Genomic DNA, 12,014 nt, shown 5'->3' with positions numbered 1-12,014 from the left:
CGCTTTGTATTTCCTGGCCCTCCACCGTAGACCTGTAGATCGAGCTGACTCTGCTCAGCTCTGCCGATCCCGCTTTGCTTCCTCCTGGCTCTGCCGATCCCAATTTGCTTCCTCCTGGCTCTGCCGATCCCGATTTGATTCCTCCTGGCTCTGCCAATCCCGATTTGCTTCCTCCTGGCTCTGTCGATCCCAATTTGCTTCCTCCTGGCTCTGCCGATCCCAATTTGCTTCCTCCTGGCTCTGCCGATCCCAATTTGCTTCCTCCTGGCTCTGCCGATCCCGATTTGCTTCCTCCTGGCTCTGCCGATCCCGATTTGCTTCCTCCTGGCTCTGCCGATCCCAATTTGTTTCCTCCTGGCTCTGCCGATCCCAATTTGCTTCCTCCTGGCTCTGCCGATCTCGATTTGCTTCCGCCTGGCTTTCTCCTCATTCTCCTACATCTTCTCTCACGATCAACAAGTCTGTCTGACCCTTGGCTACCCCCCATGTTGAACTCTGACTGCCCTCTCCACCTGATTTTTCGACCGCCAAGTCGCCATGACTATTGACTGCCACCTCCTCTTGACTTTTGACCGCCACCTGGCTTTTGACTCCTCTAATCCTTTCCTCTTGGGCCCCTCCATTACCAACCGTATCAGGCACGATTGCATGAACATTTATATCATTTGTTAGCATTGTGATTGATTTTTCTTTTTACTGTATATATCACACTGATATAGATCATACATATACAGTTGATATTTAACTTTGAATTTGAGTTTCTTGTGTGCACGAACTAAAAAAAAAAGTCACCATGCATCTTTTCTTGATGGATGTTTATCCCAACAATAACTTTAGGTTTACTTTTGGATGTAGATTGATTGTATTGATATTGTGATAACCTATTTTGTTAGATCAGAATGGTTGGCTAGCTAGAGGGAGGGGTAAATAAACAATGTACCTTTCATTCTTTCCCTTTTTTTCGTACACAAACATAAATACAAATGTTAAATTACAAATGGGTGTGATTAAGATATCATAGTGATAATATAAATGCAATAAAAATAAAAGTATTATAAGCATACTGTGCTAATAAGAAGAGACCCTACTTCTAGTTCATTGCATACGGTGTGCCAATGTGCCAACCCCAAATATTCACTAAATGTGCCTTTGAATGAGATAATGAGGTAAGTCCCTACATGCATGATACGTTATTAGTGTTCTCTTGCAATGCGAAGCTATAGAACAGTCGATGAAATTAACCTCAACTAGACTCCTAGCTGAGTAAACTCTTAACCCAAAGTGTATCATATAAGAAAACTACTCTTAGGATAGATACCCTCTGTTGGATCCAAAATGCCATGGCTAAGGAGGGTGGTGTGAATAGCCATAACGATTATATTTTTTTTCGACTACTCTTGTAAAAGCAAGACTAAGATAAAAGTTAGTGCAACAAAAATAAATGGTTAACCAGAAAGATTTAGCATGGTTTTAATGACCTTATCCTACTTGTCCTATTGATTCATTAGGTTTGTCATTCTTCAAAAATCTCACTAAAACAAATCTTAAGTGCTGAAAAATCTTTCTACAAAATGTTCTCTTAAAAGTATCAAAATGAATTAATCACATGACCTATTAGGATTTCTCTGGTTGTCAAATGCCCATCTTCTATAACTCATTTAGATTTTCAACTAATAAGTATCCGGTCAATTCCTATCTAACATCCAATTAATTTATTAATCAAATATTGAAAAAATGCTCTTTAAAAATCAAATCCGTTCGATATTATTGAAGATCGTCCCATCATTCCTACGAGATAATTAAGACATGAGTTCTTATCACTAATCGTCCATCGCCCTAAAGATCTCGATGGTTTCATCCTCCTCCACGCCGTGCCATCGGAAGGATTTGCCCTCGTCCATGGCGACGTGGTTACGGACGAACAAGAAACAACCCTCGCTCGGCCAATGGACCCCAAACTTCTCCCTCATTACCCTCCCCAAATCATTCACTTTCCGCGACGGATTCACGGTCGTCAACATCTTCTTCGTCGGCGCCGGCCGAAACATTGGCCGCACCACCAGCCTCAAACTCCTCGAGTACGGATCAGCCGGCGCCGGCGTCGCTATCCCAGAAAGCGGCGGCCTCGCAGCCGTGTGCACCGTCACCTCCACCTCGCCCGCCGCCATGTAGTCGGACAGAGTGTGGTGGTCCAGCAGCTCCTCCCCCTCCTCCTCCTCCTCCCCCTCCCCCTGGCGGTGCAACGCCAAGCCCTGCATCATAATGCCTTCGAGGTCGCCAATACGCGCTTTGAGTCGGTGGACAGTGTCGCAGGCGCTGGCTTCCAGTGATAAGCGTCGGTCTGGAGACGACCGACTCACGACCACGTTCACCTTCACCGTCTGATCGAGTGCGTCTCCGTCATCCTCCTCCTTGGCGCAAGAAGGGTCGCTAGCGACGAGGATTTGGACGGAGGAGTTGTGGAGAATGCCGCAGCGCTCGGTGTCGGCGTCGTCGCGCAGCTCTTGGCCGTTGAAGACGAGCTTCTGGGAAGCGACCGGATAGCCGGCGAAGAACTGCACCTTCTCCTTGATCTCAGCAACGGTGTCGAAGAAGCCAATCTCGACGACGAAGCCTTTGTCACCGTCGTCGGTATAGAAAGTAACATCCATGCTCATTCACGACGACGGCTGCTTCTACCGCTGAATTAAGAAAGAATTAGTCTGCCAAAACTTCGGATCCAGTTTTTTTTTTACAAATTTAAATTAAATATTAAATGATTTTTTTATGAAAAAAAATCATACTATCTCAAATTTATTTTATAATTTATATTTTATATTTATAAAAATTTATATAAAAGTCCGTATTACAATTATCGACGATTTACCAAACAATGTATATGATTATGCATTTTTCCTAATCACCTATATAATTTTAGAAATATCTCAATAATATAGTCTCTCTTTGTTTATACATTATTTGTCTCTCTTTCAGTTTTTTTTTTTTTTTTTTTTTGCTTTGTATCTCTTCCTTTTAGAAATTCATAAAAAAAAATTCTAAACCATTTTTATGGACTTTTTACTATGTTGTTTATTTTCAAAAATTAGTAACACCACTCTTGATTTTGAAAATCAATGTTGTGTTATTAATTTTGAAAATTAACAACATTTTATTATTAATTTCTGAAAATCAGCAACATTGTGTTGCTGAATTTCTGAAAATCAGCAACACTATGTTGTTCATTTTCAAAAATTAGTATTGTGTTATTGATTTTCGAAAATCAACAATACGATGTTGCTCATTTTAGATGTACTTTTAAAAAATATGACTTTATTTGGAGTGAATCAAACATCTCTAGATTAATCAACAACTTTAGTGACAAAACCAGGTGATGGTTTCTAGTTTACATAAGATTGTGTTGATGGTCTTCAAAAAATCAGTAACACATTATAGGTGGTCTTTTAAAGATTAATCATATGTTATAGTAGCAGTGATATCGTAACTGCTACAACTATAAATTATATTTTTGAGAGATCATAACTTTTGATTTGGGTTAAACTACAGAACATATAATATATCAAATAAAAAGTTATCACCTCTTAAAGTTGAACTTATAGCAATTACGATTTCATAACTGTTACAATGTGTATGCTGAGTAAACTTTGAGAAGTTATAACTTTTGACTCAAATTGAACCATGGGACACAAAATATATCAAATCAAAGATCTCTAAACGAACTTTGATTTGATATGTTGTCCTTTTTATGGTTCAATTTTAGTCAAAAGTTATCATCTCTCAAAGTTTAAATAGGGAGCAACGTTGTTGCTGGTTTTGGAAAATCAGTAACATATAATATCAAATACGAAATTGTAACTACTACAACTATAAGTTATAACATTGAAAGGTCATAACTTTTGATTTGGGTTGAACTATAGAACACATAATATATCAAATCAAAGCTTATTCAAAAACCTTCAATTTGATATATTGGACGCCCCATAGTTCAATCTGAATCAAAAGTTATCACCTCTTAAATTTGAACTTGTAATTGTAGCAGCTATGGTTTTATAGCTGCTATCATATGTATGCTGAGTAAACTTTGAAAGATCATAACTTTTGACTCAGATTAAACCATTAGTCACAATGTATCAAATCGAAAGATCTTTTAAAGACTTTGATTTGATATATTATGTGTCCTGTGAAGGATCGATAGGGAGCAAACTTAGGGGGGGATGAATATCGCTCCTTAAAACTTTTTCTTTTTTGGTAAAGGAAAATCAGAATAAGCAACGGAATAATAAAACAAAAGCAATATAGTTAACTCAGGTGGTTACTTGGTTCGGAGCTTATGTCGACTCCTACTCCAAGACCCGCGATCCTTGATCGCACCATTGGACAATTCATTATAATTCTTCTTTCTGAAATCCTTCGGAAAGAAGCAATTCATACAGATGCAAAGTATAAGATATTAACAATCTACTATCTTGTACAAAATCAAGTACAGTGCAAGCTAAACGAAAGTATACCAAAAAGGATAACAATGAAGATCGTTGGCACTTTGTAAGAGCAGTAGCTTTCTTGATGAAGAGTAGCAGAACAACAACATGAATAGAGAATTTGTATAGAGATGAACAGAGAACCTCATTCCTGCCTTGAATCTAGAGCTCCCTTTTTATAAGCATGGTTCGGTGGACTGATAAATCCTTCGATCGACTGATCCATTCGGTCGACTGATCCTCCTATCGGTTGACTGAACCCTGTGCTTTCCTTCTTCACTGAGATTCGATCTTCACGTATTTATGAGCTACAATGGTTTAGTCGACCAATCACCTTGTTCTGTAGACCAAATAGTGTAGTTTCCCTGTTCGCTAAGATACACCATTAAACCTTCATTAATGTAGTGATCGTTCGGTCAATCGATCCCTAGGTTCGGTCGATCGATCAGCCTGGCTTCCTTTTTTGCTTCGGCTCAATCTGATCTCTTCCATGTCATCACGATTCGGCTGACCGATCCCTAGGTTTGATCCACCGATCCTTAGGTTTGGTCGACCGATCAGGCTTTGATTGAACTCTGCTTTGTTCTGCTCTGATCTAATCTCCAGTCTGAGTCGATCTGGTTCGATCGACCAATTCCTTAGTTCGGTCGACCGATCAAACCGGTTCCTACAAAATAAATTTAAACAAAATATGTTCCTACAAAACAAAGGTTAACACAATATAGTATGATACATGAGTAGTAAATGATAATAACACTGTCTTAATCTCAACTTGGAAATCTTCCCAATTTCTTCAGTTAGATCAGTGACCTCGGGTTTGTTCCTTTCCAAAACACGACCTCACTGTCGCTCTTCTCCAGTTGTTTACCTCAACCTACCTGCCAAACAAACCATGTTTGAACTTTCTCTACTCAGTGTCTGATCCTAGGAAAGGCTTTTTCCTGTAATACTATATTAGCCAACAATAATAATAGAAATACCTAACACTATGGTAAAACTAAACTTAGATTTACCAAGATCTGCTGATTCGATTGACTGCCAATCAACCTTGCTTGGAGTTTACTCCTTCAAGACTTCTCATTACCTAAGGTTACCTCCTCCTAGGATTTTCTCCATCTAGCTTCACTCACCAGAATCTAGAATTACCTCCCTTTAGGATTTTCTCCACCTAGCTTCAGTCACTAGGACCTAAGGTTACCACCCCTAGGGGTTTCTCCACCTGGCTTCACTCACCAAGACTCAGCATTGGATTGGCCAACCAGAAATTCGATATCAGGTCCTCCAGACCTATCGAATCTTTCTACCTAGCTTCTACAATCTACCAAGATTTCCCTTGCCTAACCACAATTAGGACTTCCCTTGCCTAACCGCAGTTAGGACTAGTCACTCGATTAACTTTTCACTCTTACCTAGCTACGACTAGGACTTCCCTTGATTAAGCTTCATTAAATATATTTGTCGAACATTAAAATCTTGGAGGTCGATTGCACCAATAATCTCCCTTTTTTTGCTGTTTGACAAATATGTTTAAGTTATGGGTAATTATTCATTTAGATTTCTAACTTAAACTCTTCTTCTTCCCCTTTTGTCACTTATCAAAAAGAACTCTTCATACATATCTTTGATTTCTAAGGTATTCCCTAAGTTTTGCACCAACAATGATGAAATGCCTTTCTTAAAGAAAATAAACTCAAAGTATTCCCTAAGGTATTCCCTTTAGCCTTTTGAAAGACAATAATAAGATGTATTTAGGGTTTTCAAAATGAACATGAATCAAATATATTTTGAAATCATGTTCATTTTGAAAAACATCTATTCATGATTTAAAAAATTTTCTTGAAGGATTTTTCAAACATTTTACAAAATCATTTTTAAATATTTTCAAGATACTTTCGAAAGTAATTTTCAAAAATATTTATAAGCTAATTTTAAAAATATTTTTAAGGAATTTTTAAAGAATTCACCAAGTAAAGTTTTTCAAGAATGTTTTTAAAAAAGATATTTCAAGACTTAAAATATTTTTACAAAACCAAGATGCTTCCAAAATATTTTTGAAATAATTTTGTAAGAGTGATTTTCAAAAACATTTTACAAGGATTAAAAGTATTTTCATAAAGCATCTCTTAGAAGAGTTTTGTAAGTATGAAACGTAAAGTTTTCAAAAGAATATTCAGAGTATTTTTCAAAATATTTTCAAAAGTATGATTTGGAAGAATATTTCAAAATAATGTTGAAAATATATTTTTAAAAGAGAATTTTTTTTTTAACCCAAAACTTTTCAAATCCTTTATGAAGAAAAATTTTCAAAAATATTTTATTTTCAACCTCTTTTTAAAAATATGTCTTTCAATAGAGTCTCTCCCCTTTAACCATACATTCATTTGGATATCCTTTTTACCCACAAGAAAGACATTCTTATACGTGTCTAAGGGTCATGATTGACCTAGAAATCTAAAGACTTAAGTGGTGATCAACAATAATTTATAATACACCCAATCAATGATCAATCAAAAATTATGAAAATAGATTTATAAGTTGTTAAAAACATTTCAAAAAAAATTAATTTCCATTTGCATCTCACCCATTCTAAATTTTCAAATATGGTAATTTATAGTTGTATGAGATTACTTTATTGATTTTAAGTTTGTTGTAATTATTATTGATGTTTTATTATTATTATTATTGTTGTTGTTGTTGTTGTTGTTGTTACTTTTATTGATTAGTTTCATAATTAAAAGGTACGTGATTATAATTATATTTGTGGAAGTTTTGTGTTAAATTTAGCTTTGATTTGTAACCTAAATCTAGATTGTGTGAGTTGATAAAATTATTAATAATATTTTCTAGTTTATCAATTTTATTTTTCAAGAAGTTATATTACTTTTCTAATTTTCTTAACTTTAAATTTTTAATTTTTGAAAATTTATTTTCTTTATTACTTAATCTTAAGGTAGAATTTTGATTATTATTAGTTGAAAATTTATTTTCTAAATTCTTAATTTTAAAGTTTAAATTTTTTATTAAATCCTTATTTTTATTTTATAAATTTTTAATTAAATTTTTTTTATTTTTAGTTATTTTTAAATTTTTATTATCCAGATTTAAATGTAAATTCAATATATTTGGATCTATGTTTTGATCAATAAATTAATGTTTGGGTTAATTTGATTAAGTTTAATTACATTTGAATTACTTAAATTTTTATTAATTAAATTGTTTTTGTTAAATAATGTTGATTCAGAACATTCATGTATTTCTAGTTCTTCAATATAATCTAAACATTAAAGATCTAAACCATAAAAATCTTCATGTAATTTAAATTGATTTGCGTTAATTGCTCCCCCCCCCCCTCCCCCCCGTCTTTAGGTCTTCTCTCTGGGTATTGGAATTCGTAATGTCCCATTGTTTTGCACTTGAAGCATTCGTTATGGTTCTTTCTTTTTCGAACTCTAGGCATCGGTTTCTCCTTTGCCTTCGATTGTGTGGATCGGTTCTTTGGACATTTACTTTTATAGTGTCCTTTTTTACTGCACTTAAAACATGTTATGTGATCCTTAAATTTTGAATTGACAATGTTACCTTTTGAATCTTTGTTAGGATTCTCCTCCTTAACTATTACCATTTCAGATTCGGGCTCGAGTGTTTGGTCAAACTCGAGTTCGAATCTATTTTCCTCCTCCTCAACAATTAGTGTCATGAAGTTGATTTGGTCTTGCTCTTCTAAATCTGACTCTAAGGATTGCTCTTCAGATTCGGATTCGGATTCGAACTTACTTTTTCTTTGATCTTCTAGCTTCAATGGAGTCTCCTGAAGCTCGATTAATTTGGTCTATAACTCGAATGCATTCTTATAATTTTTCTAATTGACACAAAATTTCATTAAGCAAAACACTAATTAATAAACTCAATACCTTTATGTTTGCTTTTGAATTTTGAGAAGGTTGCTTCAATACAATCTAGTTGTCAAAGTTGTCACTTCCTTCTAAACATTTCATCACTCGTGTCTATGAATTGAAATAGACTTGATCGTAAGATGGAGGGTCATACATACTTCTCCCTTCTTGATGTTTTGATGTTTGCACTGTTCTGTGTAATAGGTAAGGATGAGTTTGCATGTAGGTATAGATTTCTGATTGAAATCAATGGACACACAAATTGACAAAATTTTCTGTTTTGTGATTCTTAATGCTCATGTACTGTTGTTCTACGTGGATTTGTTTTACTCTGATCTATCTTTTTTAATGCAAGTATTCTGGATAGAATAGAGCATAAACAAAAGTTGTCAAACTATTCATGAGAGCTAGGAGCTCAATATCGAGTGCTTAGCCCTTTTTTTTTTTACTATGACCGGATGAGCATGTTCAACTCATGGTGATGATGTTTGGTAAACTGAAATCCTAATGTTGTGCCCTTTACCTTAGGATGATGGTGAATGAACTCTGTTGGATTTCAGGAACTTTTTGCATTAAATATGTGTTTAACCATTTCTTTCTCCTTTTTTTTTTTTTATTTTTTTTTAGAGTTCCAAGTCACTGTCACAAAAGATGGTAAAGGATATCCACTACAATAGTGAAGCTACTTGTGTTCAAGTTCATCTTTGAACTCTTGAGATTTCAAGTTAAACTCAGCTATGCTTGGTGAGTACACTACAATAAAAATCCTCATAGATATCGGTGAAACAACAACGGTTTTAAGCAAAAATCGATGTCTTTGAATATTTTACATCGATTTTTCTAAAAACCGGTGTCTATGAGTGTAAATTTTCACTCATAGACATCGGTTTTTTAGGTGATGTCTATGAGCGTTTTTTTTTTCGGTAATAGACACCGATTTTAACAGCGATTTTAAAAATCCGAAGTCTATGATAAAATAAAATAATTTAATTTTTCCACCCATACTTAGCCGAAATTTGCAACACTTCACTCTTCCCTCCAAACCTAAACCTATATCGCGCAGTCCACCCATACTTAGCCCTAAACCTATATCATCGCTACGGCACCACCACTTTCCTCCGGCTATCTTTCTCAGCCCCTCATCTCCCTCTTCTCCTTCTAGCGTACCTGCCTCTCCCGATCAGGATCAAAACCACCTGCTTCGGTCCTAAGCAAAACTGCAGCATAAATGATAGATGCAATTCCCCCCTTCGAAGAGCACACCGGCCTTCTCGTCGGTGACCCTCTGCACGATCCCACTATACATGTGGAAAGGGTTCTTGGGGTTCTTCACAATCACGATCATCCCAGGCAGGAAAAGGGGAAGCTCGGGGAGCTTCGGCTTCGCCCGCGCCAGCAACACCGCGATGCTCTCCTCGCCGCCCGCCTTTGCCTTTGCCTCAGAAGGAGAGGGGTTCCGCTGGATGAAGTCTTTGAGGCCCTTTTCACCGCCTGGGAAGATTGAGGGTGAAGATTGAGGCCCTGTGGAAATGTGAAAACCCTAATTCCCTCCTTACATCTACACTCTTACCTGTTGCAGTTCTTTGATCTGATGTTGGTTTTGTTTGCCTTTTCACTATTGTGGTCGTCGCTGGGAGATTTGAGTGGATCAGTTGATATGTGTAGGGTTTACTCGATCGATTTGTTTTCTTTGCAAATCTACGCCCGTAGATCGGTTTGGTTCCTGCCTTTTAGTGGCTATCTGCGAGACCACCTTCGAACTCCGATTATATTAATCTCCTGGGTCTACAAAATCTGCACTCCGCCAAAATTGAACCTTTCCTCTCTGAGATACCATTGTTTATGATCAATCTTCTGGGGGCAAAGGAGAAGGAACAAAGAAGCGGAGAAGCTCGTGGATTCACCGTGGTTCTCCATCTTCAAGCTGGTTTTCTTCTCTCTGGAAAGTTCCAACTACATTTAGGGGGTTGGAGCGATCTTAAAGGCATTCTTTCTGATTTCTAGGTTCTGATTTCTGGAGTGCTCTATTGGATTCACTATATCAGATCTAACATGATCGCTTGTCTTTATTCTGCGAGAGCTGAGTTTTTTTTCTTCCATGAGAATTTGTGAGTGCTCAGGATTTCCCAAGCTTAACAACATTCATTTCTTTTCCTTATTTCTAATTTCTGCATTCTTGTTTTCTTTGTTTCTTGTTGTTGAATGTGTGCTGGTTAGCGGGTCTCATGAATTTGCATTGTTCGACATAGAACATGTTGAGTTTTGATTCCCTGTTCTTTCTAATTCAGTTGGAAGTTTAGCAACTCCTTCGACGGAGATTTGAAATTGAATTTGTAATTAGTTTAGAAAATGTTCTGAATACTGCCCATCTGAATTCTGAATTCTGATTTCTGATTTCTTGTTTCAATAAACAACTGAGATTGATTAGATCTAGATTTCGCTTGAGCACTTAGCTTGGTTGTTGGAATTCATTTCTGGTTTAAAGTTTGTCAAGTTCGGATACATAAATCTTACATGATCTAGAGTGAGGTTATTCCGTGGGAGTTGTTAGATCCTGAACTTAGAGCTACTCAATAATTTGAGTTGCATTAATTGGAAATTCTGATCTGAATAGGGATCCTGTAGAGATTTACATCAGAACCCTGTTTGGGAGTTACAACAATTTTTTTCTGAGGTCTTTGAGAAATGACCCTAGGTTACCTTATGCTATACTAGTTAAGGGTAGAATCTAAGGGAAATTTTGTAACCAAGTTGTCGCGACACAATCTTAGGTTATCAAATTTTAGCATCGTTGTCGAGGACCTTTGAAGTGGTTGTAGTTCCTAAATTGACAGCTATTTCTTTGTTGTTATTTTGTTGGTGCTTCTTGACAATTTTTGTATAGGAACAGTTTATGACCAGAAGTTCCACGAATTCAAGAAGTGGACTAGTCCCATTTGATTCGGAGATTGAAAGAACCTGTCGGCACATCGTGAGACGAGAAAGAAGTTACTATCTGTAGCTAGTACTGCTCCTTTTTCTGGAATCTTTAGTTCTACAGGGAGAATGAAATAGAACAATAATCAAATGCTTAGAGATTTGGCATCTTCTGATGGTTCAAACCAGCCTTTATGCATCTCAGAGAGGAAAGGTTCCTGCATGAACATGCTGATCAATCTTCTGATCGATTTATGCTGGTTTTTAAATAACAATAACTATAATGATTGATTTCTCTAGCATGCGTGCAAAGTATTTACACAGACTGGTCCCTTATTTAACCTTTGTTAAGTCATCCTCTACATTTTCATTTATTGATTTAAGTTACTGGTTTGATCAAATCTGGATTTATTATATAGTTGTTTGAGTTTTGTAATCTAACTAATCAAGCTACCTGTCATTGCTTGAAGCTTTCTAACAATCAGTTATGCTCTTATCTTTTTTTTTATTTCATCTATAAATTATTTGATTCATGTATCTATTATGATTATAAATGTTCTTAATAATCACTTTTCTACTTGTAAATGCTGAAATGTTGTAGCAGTATTTTTCTCTTGTAAATATTCAATGTTTTCATGTATCTATTTTTCTCTTGATTTATTCAATGCAGGTTGATTTGGAAAGGATTGCTAAGGATACTCATAGCTATGTTGGGCTGACCTTGCTGCTT

The 12,014-nt window shown here is 36.1% G+C and overlaps 1 protein-coding gene across 1 annotated transcript; it reads right to left on the bottom strand.

The window, feature by feature from the left end:
* Window positions 1-1,820: 1,820 nt before the first annotated feature.
* Window positions 1,821-2,651, bottom strand: LOC122026711 (polyubiquitin-B-like). The gene has a single exon (XM_042585437.1). It carries the CDS (start codon window positions 2,649-2,651, stop codon window positions 1,821-1,823), a length of 831 nt encoding a protein of 276 aa, XP_042441371.1.
* Window positions 2,652-12,014: the final 9,363 nt, after the last annotated feature.

Source organism: Zingiber officinale, chromosome 10A (assembly GCF_018446385.1).
Source record: "Zingiber officinale cultivar Zhangliang chromosome 10A, Zo_v1.1, whole genome shotgun sequence".
In the NCBI taxonomy this organism is placed as follows: domain Eukaryota; kingdom Viridiplantae; phylum Streptophyta; class Magnoliopsida; order Zingiberales; family Zingiberaceae; genus Zingiber; species Zingiber officinale.
This window is presented reverse-complemented; position numbering and strand designations above follow the sequence as displayed.